Source organism: Malus sylvestris, chromosome 6, assembly GCF_916048215.2.
Source record: "Malus sylvestris chromosome 6, drMalSylv7.2, whole genome shotgun sequence".
Taxonomy (NCBI): domain Eukaryota; kingdom Viridiplantae; phylum Streptophyta; class Magnoliopsida; order Rosales; family Rosaceae; genus Malus; species Malus sylvestris.
The window spans coordinates 33,743,000-33,760,940 of record NC_062265.1 but is presented as its reverse complement, the minus strand read 5'-3'; the positions used below and the strand labels follow the sequence as shown (position 1 = coordinate 33,760,940).

Below are 17,941 nucleotides of genomic sequence, written 5' to 3'. Positions count from 1 at the left end.
AGCATGGAAGAACGTGTTACGTACACTAATAGTCACATTCTTTAGCTAATTGAGTTCTCTCATTCTGAAATAGCTAATGGTTAATGTACCATACTTCTTAAGGAGTGAGCCACGCATGCATGGACAGTACAGGATACAAAAGATATATATATTGCCAAACCAGTTGCATATACTATCGCAATATAAATCTCAATCAATATATTTCGTAATCAAAACGAAATACATTTCATCATACATATAGTATAGGACAAACTTTTCCCCTTCAAATTCCAACATCAAGCATTTCTCATTACTGAAACGGGGAGGTACGACAAGAGATGAACCCTTACCTCTTTCAAGGGGTTTCAAATATTATAACTGATATTGTGTATATATATATATATATATAATATCTAACTTTTCCAACAGAGTCAGCGCAGAAAGAGAGATTTGGGCAAACTCATACCTACCTAGCTAGCTATACACATATACAACTAGGATCTTAGCAGTCATGTGCATGCCAAATTTCCAATTATACACACAGTGATAACTAGCTATGTCCAAATTAATTACGCACACACCTTTATACTAGTCGACCAGACTAGTCATATTTAAAGCCAAACCACGTACTCAAGCACCATTGTCTAAAAGAAGCCCTGGAGGTGGTGGGGTGTATATACTTAAACTAGACACTATAGTTATATGACACTTTTTTGTTTAAGTCTAGATATATCATATACTTTTCTGCCACTCTTCCACAAACAATTAGAGTGAGAGGTCGAGATTCAGGTCAGGCAACCCGCTTTTGTTGCTGTGAATTTCAGCACCAGTACTCATGGAATCTGACGACGATAACGCAAATGATATTGGTGAACTGGTATCAGGCTGCAGTAGTGGCACAGTAGCAGTAGTGCCTTTTCTCAAGTGAGGATCATTGTGGTGATGGGGTTTTTTGGGATCAAGAGTACTTCCCATCTTTAGTAACTTTTTCCTTATATGAGTGTTCCAGTAATTCTTCACCTCATTGTCCGTCCTTCCCGGCAGTCTTCCGGCTATCAGTGACCACCTAAGTAAATTCACGAATATATCATACATATATATATATTAGTCCTCATATCAAATATATGTTTAGGTTTTATATTAATTCTCTCTAGTTAAAAATTAATTAATTAATTAAAAAAAAACATCTTTAAGTATGAATTTGACTTAGGGTGATATTGTTGGTGTCAATATAATTATAATTTAAACTAACATGAAGGAAGTTTTGACTTTGGTGTAGGGGAAGCACTAAACTAACCAACCCAGGTATACACCCTAAAGTACGAACTAATTAAAGCCAATCGTTTTTCTTGGTTCTAAAAATTAATATGTATAATTAAATTATATACTAATTAAAGGCAATCGTTTTTCTTGGTTCTAACGTACGAACTAATTAAGGTATACACACACACACACATATACAGATATGGTTATTGTAATTAGGGATATCCTTATGTTAAAAAAAAAAATTAGGGATATCCAAATTTGTAATTATATAGCTATATATGTATTGGAAAGAAAGTTAAACATATATGATTGTTTCCAAACTCAATTAAATCACCCTGAAACTTTCTTTTTAGTTAGGTTGTTTGGGCAATCGTGTTATTGAAAAATTAATTTAGGGAAAGGGGGTTATATATATATGGACTGAGTTTGTATACCTATTCCCAAGGAGCGCATGAAGCCTGATGATGAGGTCCTCTTCATCTTCTCGAATACTTTCGCGTTTAAGATCTGGCCTTAGATAGTTTATCCACCTCAGTCGACAACTTTTACCACACCGACTCAACCCTAGTCATGAATCATCATTAAACAATAATATTATTCAACATATACATGATCTTTGAAAAGCTACATATCATCGATTTATATATATATCACCCCTTTTTCCCCAATATTATTTGCTATTTATCTACTCAATCATGATCGGGGATCGATCGCTTACTTCCCTAATCATGATCATGTATATTCATATAGATCATAGATGCTAAAGTTGCAAAATAGTAAATATTTTAGCTATAGACACCGATCAAGTAGTAAAAGTCGAAGAAATCTGGAAGATAAATTTGTAGTAAACACCCACCTGCAGCATGAGGAAGAGAATTCCAACATCCTTCGCCATGTTTCTGGATGTAGTCAATGAGTTTCTGATCTTCTTGCTTAGACCATGCTCCTTTGTTTATCTCATACTTCTCATAACAAGGCTTCCTCATTGATCAGAAACCCTAGCTGGCAAGTTTAGAACCACAACAACATATAATCAAAGAGAGAGATGGAGATATTAGATATTATATATATATTTATGAAAAGTTCCTGTCTTCCTGATGAGAGAGAGAGAGAGAGAGAGAGAGAGAGAGAGAGAGATAGAGAGAGAGATATCTAATGCCGAGGCCCCATGAATATAGCAGTAGAGCTAAGGAAACATGAAGATGTATAATATTATATAAAGCATTCTGTGTGTGTGCGTGTGCATGGTAGGGGAGAGTTTGGAGGACCTTACAAGTTTAGATGGACTGGTTGTTTTTACCCAAGTGTGTGTGTGTGTGTGTTTTTATGTGTCTGCGAATGGAAAGAATGTGCATGGTTTGGTGAGGTGAGAATGTGCACCACTTACCCTTTGACCTTTTCCACCTGCTAGCTAACCTACCTTTTAAGTGGGTAGGCCCCGAAAGTCTCTAGTTTTCCTTGGCCACCATTAAATCTTGATGGAGCTTTGTGCTAGTTTTGTGCCAGAAATTTGAAGTATTTCCTTTGACAGGAAATGGTCCCATTAAGCTCAATGTTTTTTTTTTTGCATATTTAATCTACCAAGTATTATTTTTGTAATTAATTACGAATTTTAATTAAATAATTGAAATTTTATGGTTGACATATTGGTAAGGTAATTAAGTGATGTTTCTTGTGGAAGGGTCAAGAGCTTTCATTGAACGGGGTTGTAACTTTAGTTGTACAAAGTTAATCAAGCATTTTTTATTGAAAAAGAGTAAAACGTATGATAGTGTATATATAGTTGTCTTGAAATACTACCACAGTGGTATCTTGTTGAAAGTAAGTTTCTCTTTGTTATAGTTAAGACCTTAATTTGGGGATGTCGATAGTTCAGATATTCTCAAGTCAATTTGTTCTCTTACAATAGAAAGTTAAAATGCTTGATATTATTTTGGGATATCACCACAAGAATATTTTGTTGGAGGATCCAGAATTTTAAGGTAGGGGGATCCCAATGTAAAAGGTCCAACAAATAATATTACAATTTACAAAGTCTAAACAGTAAGTTTTTTTTTTTTTTTTTAGCAAGGTCGTTTATATAAAATGAAAATCCGTTCCCTCAATTTATGAGTCTATTAATAGCTTTTTTTATATCCGCTCCTTCAAAAAATATGACCAATTCACTAAAAAGTAGTATGACAAAGCAGGAACAACGACATTCAAGGGAATAGAGAGGATTTTATATGAGTCTTCTTCCTCATGAGGAGTTTGTTGCAAGTCTGCAACTCATTTACCCTCATTGAATGAAATTGCTTATATTATAACCCTATAACTATATGACGTTTAACAATACAATTAAAACTGCTTAGTCTGTAGAACATATAACCCTAGAAATAGAATGGTCCTCCCTTCCAAAACATTTGGCAGGTTTTCGAAGGACTTCTATAGGCTTTTTTCTCAGACCTTGGATGGTCTATGGACCACCCAGATCCCTCTATAGATCCGCCCATACGCAAGTTTTTCTTAGTTGTTGGTAAGTCCTATTCTGGGGATGACAATCTTTCAATTCAATGACGAATGTAGTATTGTACTATCGTCCTATTTGTCGATCAAATTATCAATAACCTCCAAATTAAGTATTTGTCATCCCCGAATCCCGCTCTTCTCATACAGAACAGGACTTGGCATGAAATTAGACCCAGTGAATGAAGTGGGCTAGGCCTGGACAGCATGGATGGGTCTTGCTTCGAGGAGACCCAAGCCCAATCTTACTCATCTAATTAATTTAATTTAATTTAATTTGATCATGCAAGCACGAAATACAAAATTACAAAAAATAACCTCTTATTTACTCCAATGCTCCTCAAGACTCATCTTGCTTTCAATTTGCCCCTTGAAATTCATTTCTCCCACTTTACCCCCATAATAATACAACATCTTTCACTACGCCCTATTTTCGTTCAAGTCTGTAAAAGATGGAATTAGATCCTCTCCCGAGCAGGAGATCAAGATCATCCTGACCCATTAACATGAGACGTTGGATTTTGATTCAACGGCTATAATTATTATAAATTTTAGATAGCTCCCATGTTTGTATTTATTGGATCAAAATCCAACGACCCGTGTTAGTGAGTCAGAAGGATCCTAATCTCATGCTCAAGAGAGGATCCAATTCCGTAAAGGATCTCTTACACCTTTTGCTTTCGCACAATTGAGACCCACTTTCCTATAATTTTATTTATTTTTTGGTTGAAAGAGACCCACTTGCCCATTAATTCGAATGAGGATCCTTTGGATTCTTTACGAGGATCTCCAGGATCTTCCAATATAAAAAGATTTACAATAATTTGTGGTCACACACTATACGATGAACGTATGTAATTAGAGAACCTTTGGGATCCTCATAAAGAGGATCCAGATTCCAAAGAGGATTCTCATTCCATTAATTCGTTGCGTTCCCTTCCCTCCGCCATGGAAGAGCAGCCATGGCTGCTTTCTCCGCCATCACCCACCCCTACTTCTTCTTTGGTCGAAAGAGCCTGACTTACTGTCAGTTGGCTGAGCTCCTCCAGATTTCATAGAACTGTCATCTTCTTAAGATCACACCCTAATTAGTACCAGCGTTCGCAATTGTGCTTACTCGAGAGTTTGAGCAACATCTCCACAAAGAAATCGCTCCACTTTTAGGCCTTAATTCTAAAAAAAAAAAATCATTTGATAATGTGAACTTAGTTAATCGCGAAAATGACAACGTTAAACCTATTATTTTTGACATATGAAGTTCATGAACCACATAAGAGCTACGTAAGCCATTTTAACACTTATTTAACTGAATGAATGAAAATGAGCATAGTGAAAGAGAATGCTACGAGAGATTAAATGACACATAATGAGTTTTACGTGATAAAGTGAAAATAAGTATGTGTTTCGTGGGGCGATGGCTAAATAACAAAAAGTAAAAGCAAAAAGGAGGAGACAAAGACAATTCCTTATCAGGAAATGATTCTTGTCGAATTCTCTTTATGAAGATCTCAAAGATTTTTCAATTACATATGTTCATCGTGTATTGTGCGACCAGTTTTCGTCAGATACCGTTTATATTCAATTTTAAATAAAAAATTTATAATAATTTCTGACCGCACGATATAAGATGAACGGATTTAACCTGAGAATTCATATCCTCACAAAAAAAAATATAGCAAGGATACTCTCTCTCCTTTCTCTTGGATCTGACGACTCACACACGGACACGTTTCCACGTCCACCTTACCTTTTGAACATTTCCAAAACTCGCACAGCGCTACACTGGCAACCATCATCACTCTATCCGTAGCCCCCACCGCCTATATATACCCCACGCTTTTAAATCCCCGCTTCTCACTTTTCCCAAAATCCCAAAAATGACCCCCCAGCTCACCGAGGCCTACGCCTGCGTCCCGTCAACCGAGCGCGGCCGTGGGATTCTGATCTCCGGCGACCCCAAATCCGACAAGCTCCTCTACACCAATGGCAGATCCGTAATTATCATGAGCCTCCAGAACCCCCTCGACGTTGCCGTTTACGCCGAGCACGCTTATCCCGTCACTGTTGCTAGGTTCTCCCCCAACGGCGAGTGGATCGCGTCCGCCGACGTCTCCGGAACCGTCAGGATATGGGGTACCCACAACGACTTCGTATTGAAGAACGAGTTCAAGGTCCTCTCGGGTCGGATCGACGACCTCCAGTGGTCCCCTGACGGGTTGAGGATCGTTGCTTCCGGCGAGGGCAAAGGGAAGTCTTTCGTTCGCGCGTTCATGTAAGCGTCGTCGTCTTGATTGTTCAATTTAAAAATTGCGAAATGGGTTTTCTTTTTTGGTGGATTTTCCGGCACTTTGTGTTTGGATAGTGAGAAAATTGACGGAATTTGAATGGATTCAATAGGTGGGATTCAGGCTCAACTGTTGGGGATTTTGATGGGCACTCGAAGCGTGTGTTAAGCTGTGCGTTTAAGCCGACGAGACCCTTTCGAATCGTCACTTGTGGGGAGGATTTCTTGGTGAATTTCTACGAAGGACCGCCTTTCAAATTCAAGCTGTCTCTCAGGTTTGTTCTTTAACATAATTTAACTCGAAATCTTATTGATTTAATCACATTGTAATTATGTATGTCTGTGTGTGTGTTTGTGTTGCTTCCCTGACTCGAAATATTTTATTGATTTTTCGATGTTTAGGGATCATTCGAATTTTGTAAATTGTATAAGGTTCTGTCCAGATGGTAGTAAGTTTATCACTGTAAGCTCAGATAAAAGTGGTATGGTTTATGATGGAAAGACTGCGGAGAAGATCGGAGAGCTGTCCGCCGAAGATGGCCACAAAGGCAGCATTTATGCTCTTAGCTGGAGTCCTGATGGTAAACAGGTAGAACATTGGATTGTTCATTTAGTCACCGGAACTGTATTATAAAGATTGCAACTTTGTGTCCTTTTGTTTTGTCTGTGTTATAAACTTTCTTTGTGTTTGTTCCCTGATTGAATGTGCTGATTAGGTTCTGACTGTGTCTGCTGACAAATCGGCAAAAGTATGGGAGATATCTGAGGATAATAATGGGAAGCTGAAGAAAACGTTGCCGCCTCCTGGATCGGGTGGAGTGGATGACATGCTAGTTGGGTGTCTGTGGCAGAATGATCATATTGTTACGGTTTCTCTCGGAGGCTTCATTAGTATATTCTCAGCGAGCAACCTTGATAAAGCCCCTCTACTGATATCCGGACACATGAAGAATGTAACTTCATTAGCTGTTCTAAAGATTGACCCAAAACTTATATTGTCTAGCAGCTATGATGGTCTCATTGTTAAATGGATTCAAGGTGCTGGATATGGTGGGAAGTTACAAAGGAAGGAGAATTCTCAGATAAAATGTTTAGCAGCTGTTGACGAAGAAATCGTTTCATGTGGATTTGACAATAAGGTGACAAAAATTGTATACTCTTTTAGTCTCTCACAATTCAACAGTATATTCTTTACATTTTATTCTATATGAATACTGTTTTGCCTTGTTTGGGTTCACCTTATCTCAGTTTCTTTCCTCTTGCATTTTTCTTATGACTACCTAGGTTTGGAGAGTTCCTCTCCGCAGTGATCAATGTGGAGATGCAGAGGCTATTGATGTTGGAAGTCAGCCAAAGGACATAAGCCTTGCCCTTCTATCTCCTGAACTTGCTTTGGTTTCAACTGATTCTGGAGTTGTCATGCTCCATGGCACAAAAGTTTTGTCAACTATTAACCTTGGATTCACTGTGACTGCATGTACTATATCACCGGATGGAAGTGAAGCCATCATTGGTGGGCAGGACGGTAAACTGCATATGTATTCTGTAACAGGTGATACACTTAAGGAAGAGGCTGTTTTGGAGAAGCATCGGGGGCCCATTTCTGTCATACGCTACTCTCCCGATGTTTCTATGTTTGCATCAGGAGATTTGAACCGAGAAGCTGTTGTCTGGGACCGTGCCTCTCGAGAGGTAGTGTGCTCACTGTCCTCAGGCACTTTTTTATTTTCATCATTCTAATATTATAACCATTGTTCCGGTATTATTGACATTTATGGTGAAGAAGGATAAAATAAGACGTGTTTTTGTTTGTCAATGCATGCATGTGTAGAAGTTTTAGATGCATGCATCAATCCCTTATCAGCTGATCTTCTTTGTTTAACCAAATTTAGTCAAAATCAAACGGATGATTTGTAAGAGATATAAGTGTGATACAGGCAAATTGATCAAGTTCAACTGATAAAATCTATATCCCATTCGCTCTTGTCAGCAAGTATATCTTTCTTGCCAGCACACTTGTGACTTTCGCATTTGAGTATAGCTTATGAAATGATAGATGTGCATATTGGAATGTCAAATAAATGATTATATATCTTTGCAAATTTTGATGAGAACTTGGAACTTGATTTGTTAATAAATTAGGTAGTTGTGATGTGATCTTTCATCTTACCATAAAATTACGTTCAGATAGATTATGTGGTTGCATATGGGAACTTTAGAATGACTCCTGCCTGTTGGCTATCGTTGAACTTATTCATAGTAAACATTGTGCTTTATTTTCTTCCTCCAGATCAAGCTTAAGAACATGCTGTACCATACTGCGCGAATAAACTGCCTTGCTTGGTCTCCTGATAGCACGATGGTTGCAACTGGATCTCTTGACACGTGTGTTATCATATACGAAGTCGACAAGCCTCCAGCAAGCCGTACAACCATTAAGGGTGCAAACTTGGGTGGGGTGTACGGCTTAGCTTTCATTGATGAGCACACTGTGGTCAGCTCTGGTGAGGATGCATTTATTCGTGTCTGGAGGTTGACTCCGCAGTGAAGAAACACGGAGGGCTTCTTAGTGTCAAGGAAAGAATAAGAAAGATGGGAGTGTTTTTTTTCTTCTTCTGGATTTCATGGGTTTGCGAGTTTCCATACGACGGAAGGATGAGAAGGATACTTTCAATGAATTGTCAAGTATCAAGAAACAGTCTCTGTCGTCTGGTGCGTCACAAACGGCAGTTCATAGGCAAATTGGCCGTCTTTTTCCATGGCTCATGACCTTGCAGCTTGGAGTTGGTGGTTTAGTGATAAAAGTAGCAGCGAGTCGACCAGGTGTGTTGTTTTTCCTCGCGTGTCTAGTGTTTCCGCCGGCCGGCCAACGATCGGGCATGGGATTATCAACTGCAGAATCAGAAGATCAAGCTAAATTTCAGCTGTGTTTCTTTGTTTTTCACCTCTTATGAATCCTTTGTTTGCTTGGTTTTTGTGTGGGGAAGGTTCAAAGTATTTAATTATTTTTTTATTTATGGAATTACATTTTGTCATCAATTGTGCTCGGCAATGTGTTAAAAGGTTGAAAAAATTGGATTCGATGAGGATTCAACGAATATTGATTCTGAAATGATCAAAATCAATTATTGATGACAAATCAATAAAAATATTGATCACGATGGTCAAAAATTGACGATAAATCAATAAAAATTTGACAGCACATTGACAAAATTCAGAAAAGTAATCATTTTATCAATTAACATTTTTACTTTCATCATTTCAATCAATTTGTTCTGATAAAATTGGAACGATACAGAGAAGATTGTTTCAATCAATTTCCCTTAAAATTGCGAGATTGCTATTTCCAAATATGATAAAGAAAGAAAAAACGTCGTACATATTTAACGATGCTGGCTCCAAGAAACCAACATGAAAATAAGAGTGCAGGTACAAAAAATTAAGACAGAGAGACGTCCTAATGTCGTAATGGCAATGCGTAATCTAACACAGCTACAGACTCGAATTCATCGTAGTTCGTCGTGCATCACTCTTTCTAGTGGTTCCTCCACTTTATGAGCTGCATTGCCATAGGCCTGTGCATGATTTACGGCATCTTCAACAGCTCCAGGTCTGAGTTCTGCTCGCCCAACCATACCAGCCTTAATGGCAGATGTGACCTGCCTCTGCAGCGCCAGTAGACCAATACGCTTTGAAACGACATATAGAACAGCTAAAGAAAACAAGAAGAATCCTAGCACAAGTATCAACCTGTCCAGATAAAATTCAATGTTAGAATCTGCAGATGTAGATAATAGTTCTATGACAAAGGAAATTTTGCTTCTGAACCTGTCAATGACATCTTGTCGTTGCATTGTTGAGAGTAGGTTTCTGGTTCGCATCAACAATGAACGGTGTCCCTTGTATTCACTTTCAGCCTTCTTCAGTACTCCAGTAGATTCCTCTGCACAAACCGACATATAGTATTTATCTAACGATGGAAAACAACCTTTCGAAATCAATTGTGATACTAACATTCATATTTCAAATATTGCATACAAGCAGAATGGTCGTTCTAAATGGACCTAGATCAATGACGTATACATTATGTCTTTAACGTAGACAGTCTCTAAGGCACGTTGTCATTAGATAAGCTGTTCAAAGAAGTATAAAAAATTGCAGTGCCACACTCTAAGCACATACAAACTAATTTGACGTAGAAGAATGAAAGAAACTCACCGAAAGTCATGAGTGTGCCAGCACTTCGTTCCACTTCCTACACATGAAAAAATAAGAAAACCAAATATTTCATCCCACCAAAAGACTCATACAACAGATTCATAAAGATGTAAGCAATAAAGTAAATCGAAAAGAAAGAAAATACGGCAACTAACCTGAACCATCAGCTGACGAGTACGGCGAAGGCTCTCTGTGATGCTTTCTGCGGCAGATGTCATTCCAGCTTTTGTTCTGGAGAAAACCAATAAATCAAAGGCTTTTAAATAACAAATTCATCTAACAGTACGAGAAAACTGTAGTCAAGCTCATCAAAATTTTGCTCCAGAGTGAAAGCAAAAACAAAAATAGATACCAGTTTACTGAAAGCCATTTAGAATATTTGATACATACTGTAAGTTGCGTCTACGAATCGTGGACTCTTCTCCACCTCCCAAAAGAAGTTCTCTCTGCAACAAATACAGCTAAATCAATCACAATTCGTTCCAAACATCGTTTTCTCAATAAAGGACAATCCACCAAGAACCATCTCGTTTTGTCTCACATCAAGGGAATCAAACAGTATCCACATAAAAACAGTTTAACCCGAGGACTATACGATCTAGCGCACAACGATTCACAATGGTAATGTGAAGCATTATCGTCCAAGAGATTCATAAACTACCCGAAATTAGTCCAAAAAAGTAGTTCAATACCTCTTTCTGAGCAGCTTTCCTCATGTTAGCCTTTGCTTGCAAATTTGCATTCCTCAAACTCAACCGCAAACTGATCAGAAAAACCACAAAAACTAGAATTACCAAAAAAAATTCAATATTTGCATTTCAATTGAAGAGCTTTAATTTACCAAAAAATATATTAAAGAGCTTAGTTCGTCGCATTAAATTGAATAATATAACTGAACTGAAAGAACCCTAAATCAAAAATTCAATTCCTTGACTTCTACAGAAACGTAAACTGAGAATTCGATTACCTGTGGGATCGATTTTTCCAGGATTCGAGCAAGGCCTTGGCGGATTGGACCTGATCGTCGGTGGGCAACTGGGGAGCGAACAGATCGAGCTTGAACTGCAATGAATTGAGCAACGACAAGCCGTCTTGTGCGAGCCCGTTCATCCTGGGCAGCGAGTCCTTCTGCGACACCATAGTAGCAGCTCCAGTAGATTCACCGTACTCTTCGATCGCCTTTATTTGCTGTACGACGTTACTGTACGCTTCGTCCCACTCCTTCTTCGCCTTCTCCACCTCCTCCTCCACCTTGTCCATCGGCGCTTCCGATCGGTTTCGCCGGATCAGGGTGGGAAAAAAACGCGAGAAAATGATGATTGGTTGCTGAGAAAAATTAAAAATGAGATTCAGTTTGATTATTTCAGACATGAAACGCACAGCTTTGTATTATATCCTCAAAAAGTCTTGCGCGCCGATTTAAAGCCCGCCTTTTTTGGTATGATTTGGGCCGGCCCACTCCATCCGGCGGGATCAACTTAAGTTGGGTGACCCCCGGGCCCCGACTCACATCCTCATGAGCCCAATACACTCCTTTCCTTTTTTTTTTCTTTTGTGTGTGTGTGTGTGTGTGTTGGAATGATCCCAATACGTTAAAAACCCCAACTATTGGCTTCTTACATACAAAGTGTCGTTCTTTTACCTGCAAATCACAGTCGTAAATGTAAATCATTAAAATTAGCAAAAGAAATTTTTTTGACATTCTAAGATCTGGTTTGGTACTGAGGTAATTCTGAAAAAAGTGGGTATCAAAAAAAGCTGGGAGCTTTTTTGTGTTTGGTAAATATTCAGCTTCAGCTTTTTTTTCACAGTTTTGGGTAAAAAAAAGCCAAAAAACACAAAGCTGCAAAATCCAGCTTTGAAAAGGCGGCTTTTTTTTCACATATGTTTTACATAAAAGTTTACCAAGCACTATAATACTGCTTTTTTTTTTTTTCAAAAGCACTTTTACAAAAAAATTTACCAAACACTCTGTTGCTTTATTTCACAGATGCTTCTTTTCACAGCACAGCAGAAGCAGTTTTTTTCAAAGCACAGCAATACCAAACCAGTCTTAAGTCAAACTGAGCTCTGTTGATAAAGTAGAACGACTTCTTTCATATAAGGAGCGAGTATTTCTTGTTAGGAAATAGCAAAACTCGTTTTAATTTAAGTGCAACACTACTCAAAACGTTTAAGCTTTACCATATGAAGTAGTTTGCGATGTACCAAGTCACATCTCGATCCAAGCCCCTATCACATCTCGGGCACGACTCCGCCGTAGCACGATATTATCCACTTTGAGCCCCGACCACGCCCTCACGGTTTTGTTTCCGGGAACTCACACGAGAACTTCCCAGTGGGTCACCCATCATGGGATTGCTCTCACATAAACTTGCTTAACTTCGGAGTTCTGATGGAACCCGAAGCCAATGAACTCCTAAAAGACCTCGTGCTAGGTAGAGATGAGAATATACATATAAGGCTTACAAGATCCACTCCTTTAGACGATGTGAGATGTTACATACCAAGTATTTTATTATTATGCTATTAGTGATTTCACCTTTTGCGCATTTGTTTCTTCACATCTCTTTGGTGCGAATGATTCTGACACACCACTTTTCTCTTTCTGCACTCATCGGTTTAGAAAATGATGCGGAAAATTCACCTTTTTAAAATCTCAAGGGCCTAGGAATACTGATGCACTTAGTTATGGAATTTGTTGTGTTCCTCTCCATGGTCAATTATTGAAGCATCAAGTAGGGAGGTTGTCATCTTAGAATCCAAAATTCAAGTTCACGTGCTTCCACAATGTATGGTGAAGAAATTATTCACATACTTTTCAACCATCCCTCAATTGGGTCTCCTTGAAAACGGACAACTGTCTACAACACCAATGGCCAATCTAAGATCCTGCCTCAAGGATGAGGATCTTAAGAATCCTCATATTCTAGCTGTTCATCGTATATCGTGCGGTCAGTTTTCGTTAGGTACTATTTGTTGTTTAATTTTAAATAAAAAGATTCAAAATAATTTCTGACTGTATGATGTACGATGAACAACTACAATGTGAGGATCCCTAAGATCCCCACAATTTAGTTTCGGATGAGATCCAAATGCCTGCCGCAAATTCTACACTTTGTCATTCACTAGTCACTAGCATGTTTGCATAGAGGAGCGTCAAATCACTCTAGATACAAAACAAACAAACACATAAGGAACTATTTGAAAGTGTTTTTAGTGAAAATATTTTTTTTAAACCAATTAATAGTTAAAATTCAAGTGAACCTGAAAAAAACACTTAAACTCAAGATGTACATAGCTGATGTTCTTATAAGAAATATTTTAAACGCTTTTGGAACCAAAAAAATATTTTTTCTAAAAGTACTTTCAATCATTTTAAAAGAGAAACAAACTCTGAGTAAAAGCAAGAGGAATGATCTAAAAAAAATCAAAGAACAAAATCAAGCATTACTATAAAAAGAATTGATAACCACGCTTCTTTTTTCTCTTAAGCATTCTTGTTTATTTTCGATCATCAAATTGAATAATTTAAATGAAATCAATGAATACAATTTGGAAGAAAAAAAAGTATGTTACTGTCGATTCTCTACTGAAAAGCTCCACAGTAGCGACTTTCTTTTTACACCCTTAAGTGGTGGTCGGGCCCTTCGTATAACTAGGGACCAACGGTTGGGTTCACAAAAATGAATACGTACAGGGTCCATAACTTTATGTCATTTTAAAAATGACATTGGAAAATCGACATAAAAACATAAATGCAAAATAAATCACCTCCAATTTATGCTTCTGTTAATAGTTGATTGAATTTTTGTGTGTGGGAATACGTAATTTTGCTGACCAACATAAGATGTTCACCAATGCCAGTGTAATGATGAATGTTTTTACTTTTGACAAAATGATCATGGTAGTATGTCACTATCTCTTCAATTATTGTAGTTTTCATCTTTTTATACTAGCAAATTTTGACTAAAATGATTCCCTAGGTTTGAAAGAAATACTAATGAAACATTTTTATAGTTAAATTTTTTATTATCTCATGTTTTTTTTTGTAAAAATTTATAAATTAGCATGAAAATTAACATTAAATTGTGAGATGCATGCAAAGTCTAACTTTAAGAGAATTTTCTTAGTATTTCTTTTGCGTATATACTATGAAGCTACTTTAATCTCCTACGATAAGATTTCTTGATTTTTTTTGTTTTTTTTTTTTGGTCAAAGATTTCTTGATCTTAATCAAACGTTTTAGAAATTAGAACCACAACCCCACAGTGTCCTTTCTGGTAAATTCAATGCCTAGATATCACAAACAGAAGCACACTGCTGGTCCAAATTGTCAAGTTGCCTGCCGACGCATGAGAAAGACAATCCAACTTTACTAATCTACCCTGCCTTTCATTAGTAAATGACAAATCATGTCTACAACTCCATACGTTACTTGTCCTAATCAATCCTTAAATATTTTATCTGTTTCTGATAGTATAATATTATCCTCTTTAAAGGACGATGCAATTTTCGATGAAGCGCCCTGCTGTCTACTGATACTTTTGCTAAATGCTGATTACTTTAACCATCTTCAATTAGCATATGTTAGGCTTGAATTATTTTAAATTTGAAGAAAGTTGAGAGTAATCTTAACTTAATACATTGCGTGTGATGAATATTAGAGCAATATCAAATTTTAAGTACACAATCAAATTCGAAGGTAGTAAGAAGCTCTAGCTGATATGTTGTTAGAAAGAGGAGAATGGGGATCATATCAACTTTAATGTGTGGATAAATAATGATTATTTTTCACCACTACGGTAATGCGTCATATCCATCGATATTACAATTTAAAAGTATCAAATATCAACTTTGCCATCTTTAATGTAGAAGCATTGAGTGGTGAATAATTATTGGGATGAGTTGCGGATTAAGTCGCTCTTTTTAAGATATTTCGCGGCTCTACCCAAAGTGCGCAGGCAGTTCACAAACACCACGTCGTCCCCAGGTGTAACATCCCACATCACCCAGAGGAGTGATCCTTAAATGTATATTATCATCCCTACCTAGCATGAGACATTTTGGGAGCTCACTGACTTGAGTTGATTTATACCATAGGGAGATGGGGTTGATAGATGGAGGAAAGCAAGATGTCATGGTGATCAACCGCGAGATGAATTTGGGAGACGTGGTGGGAAGTGACGACCTCCTTCCCTCTCCAACCCCCCACTAAAAAAATGAGATACAGAGGGAGGAGAGAGTGCTCTAGAGTCTTCCCCATTCTTTTTTTTTTTTCTCTTCCTCCCCCCTTTCTCCACAAAAGTTGCATAAAAACTGCTTCGATCAACCAAGTTTAGGCTCACTTTGAAAGCACAAACCTAAACGAAATGGTACAAACTTAAATGGTTTTTGGAGGCTTGTTTTGTGCACTTTGAAATCATATAATATTGGTAGCGAAAGAAACTCTGAATGGTAAGTTATTCCAACTATGAAATGGAGTTCAAAAACTGGAATTACAGAACTTGCTGCTGCCTGGCAGCCCTGTGACTCAACTTTTGGACATGATTTTAATCTATCAAGACTCAACGCAGTTAAGTGAAATCATATGGGTTTTGATCATGGACATGTTTATTTCCAAAACACATAATATTAGATCAAAAGGAACTCCCAAGGACATGGAAATCAAGAGCCAAAGTAGGCGACATGAAACATAGTTTCTCTCCGCAAAATGAATAAGTTTCCTGTAATTTAGAATCCATACTCGTTTAATCAAATTTACAATTTCAGAGCACTTCCCAAACTATCAAGGAATCATATTTAACTTCTATTTCAATGTGTTAGCTTACGTATAACATGCTTAATTCTTCCTCTTTTAGCCAAAGTCTACAAACAATTCAATAAAATTAAAGTATATACCATTTCTTGTTCTTGTCCTGCCGTCCAAAGTCGTTCATCAATCTCCACTTAGCTATTAAGCTCTTGAATCAATGTTACCACCATAACTCCTCATCAAGAACACCAAAAATTCAAGTTAAACACATAAATCTCAAACTTGTGGGAAAATAAAACTTGAAATTCGAAAGATCCACTTACATATCCTGGAAGCGCATGAAGAGATGAGTATTATTCCCTCTTGGGTCAAGACCTATCTCCAGCGAGGTTAGCCGGAGTTGGCGAAAAATCCACAAAAGCCGTCGAAGCTTCTAGGCTTCAAAATATGGGCACGTTTGATTCCAGCATATGGGTTTGGTATCAATTTGAAGAGCGCTTCGCTACGAATACATAGGCTTCGACTGTGTGTGATTTCATTGCCGTACGAGAAAGTTATGATTCCCTGAAATTTTTGGAGTGAAGGAGAATTAAAGGGTAGAAAAATCAGCAGGCCTCCTGGTTTTTCACGCAGGAAAGAAGAAAAAAGGAAGTCCTTGGCTTCCAGAAAGTTCCACTTGAATTTACTAAAATGTCCATAACTATACCGTTATAATTCAGACTCGCAAACGGTTTTCGCCTAAACATTCGTGGTTTCAAGATCTATTAAAAAATATAAATTGTGACCTCAAAATGTCTACAAATTTTAAATAATTAATTTCCAAACTTCAAACTTCGTAACTGGTTTAATTAAAATCTAAATTCAAACAAATTAAAATAAGTTCTCGAGAAATAATATAAAATCTCAATAATACAAATACATAGATTATAACAGTGAAATCCAAGAACGGGATTTCACATTCTTCCTCCCTTAAACAAAACCGTGAGGGAATGGTAAGCCCAAAGTTGACAAAATGGTATTAGAGTCAATCCCTGGCCGGAAGTGTACCGACGAGGACGTTGGGCCCTTAAGGGGGGGTGGATTGTAACATCCCACATCGCCCAGGGGAGTGACCCTTAAATGTATATTCTCATCCCTACCTAGCACGAGACATTTTGGGAGCTCACTGGCTTCGGGTTCCGTAGGAACTCCGAAGTTAAGCGAGAAGAAGGCCAGAGCACTCCCAAGATGGGTGACCCATTGGGAAGTTGCTCGTGAGTTCTCAAAAACAAAACCGTGAGGGAATGGTAAGCCCAAAGTGTACAATATCGTGCTACGGTGGTGGAGCGGGCCCGGGAAGTGGTCGGCCCCGGGCCGGGATTTGACAAAAACTCTGAAGTTAAGCGAGTAAGGGGCCAGAGCACTCCCAGGATGGGTGACCCCACTGGGAAGTTGCTTGGGAGTTCCCAAAAACAAAACCGTGAGGGAATGGTAAGCCTAAAGCGGACAATATCGTGCTACGGTGGTGGAACGGGCCTGAGATGTGGTGGACCCGGGCCGGGATGTGACAAATTGGTATCAGAGCTAATCCCTGGCCGGAAGTGTGCCAACGAGGACGTCGGGCCCCTAAGAGGGGTGGATTGTAACATCCCACATCGCCCAGGGGAGTGATCCTTAAATGTATATTCCCATCCCTACCTAGTACGAGGCCTTTTAGGAACTCATTGGCTTCGGGTTCCGTAGAAACTCCGAAGTTAAGCAAGAAGGAGGCCAGAGCACTCCCAGGATGGGTGACCCATTGGGAAGTTACTCGTGAGTTCCCAAAAATAAAACCATGAGGGAATGGTAAGCCCAAAACGGACAATATCGTGCTACGATGGTGGAGTGGGTCCGGGATGTGACACCAGGATAAAACAGCTCATAACCTTCTTCCTTTGATAATTTCTTTCTTGCAC

At 38.2% G+C, this 17,941-nt stretch overlaps 3 protein-coding genes and 1 long non-coding RNA gene across 5 annotated transcripts; 1 reads left to right on the top strand and 3 right to left on the bottom strand.

Annotated features, from left to right (window-relative positions):
* Positions 1–261: 261 nt before the first annotated feature.
* LOC126625830 (MYB-like transcription factor 4) lies at positions 262–2,600 on the bottom strand. Of its 2 annotated transcripts, none has more exons than XM_050294927.1 (4): positions 2,519–2,600; positions 2,102–2,247; positions 1,680–1,809; positions 262–1,045 (listed from the first exon to the last, which is right to left on the bottom strand). In XM_050294927.1, the coding sequence occupies exons 2-4, from the start codon at positions 2,229–2,231 to the stop codon at positions 745–747; spliced, it is 561 nt and encodes a 186-aa protein (XP_050150884.1). In that variant the 5' UTR covers positions 2,232–2,247; positions 2,519–2,600; the 3' UTR covers positions 262–744. The 2 variants fall into 2 exon arrangements, with proteins under 2 accessions (XP_050150884.1, XP_050150885.1); XM_050294928.1 differs by having other exon boundaries at positions 2,514–2,533.
* A 2,997-nt stretch (positions 2,601–5,597) lies between these two features.
* LOC126625813 (actin-interacting protein 1-2-like) lies at positions 5,598–9,073 on the top strand. The gene is made up of 6 exons (XM_050294901.1): positions 5,598–6,022; positions 6,148–6,309; positions 6,437–6,623; positions 6,751–7,173; positions 7,319–7,726; positions 8,325–9,073. The coding sequence occupies exons 1-6, from the start codon at positions 5,628–5,630 to the stop codon at positions 8,580–8,582; spliced, it is 1,833 nt and encodes a 610-aa protein (XP_050150858.1). The 5' UTR covers positions 5,598–5,627; the 3' UTR covers positions 8,583–9,073.
* A 174-nt stretch (positions 9,074–9,247) lies between these two features.
* Positions 9,248–11,621, bottom strand: LOC126625825 (uncharacterized). Its single transcript, XM_050294921.1, has 7 exons — positions 11,220–11,621; positions 10,945–11,014; positions 10,643–10,698; positions 10,408–10,483; positions 10,253–10,289; positions 9,863–9,977; positions 9,248–9,784 (listed from the first exon to the last, which is right to left on the bottom strand). The coding sequence occupies exons 1-7, from the start codon at positions 11,510–11,512 to the stop codon at positions 9,541–9,543; spliced, it is 891 nt and encodes a 296-aa protein (XP_050150878.1). The 5' UTR covers positions 11,513–11,621; the 3' UTR covers positions 9,248–9,540.
* Positions 11,622–15,828: 4,207 nt separating this feature from the next.
* On the bottom strand, positions 15,829–16,709 carry LOC126625832 (uncharacterized). Its single transcript, XR_007624484.1, has 2 exons — positions 16,331–16,709; positions 15,829–16,239 (listed from the first exon to the last, which is right to left on the bottom strand). It is a non-coding gene; the product is annotated as an uncharacterized LOC126625832 (long non-coding RNA).
* Between the last annotated feature and the right edge of the window lie 1,232 nt (positions 16,710–17,941).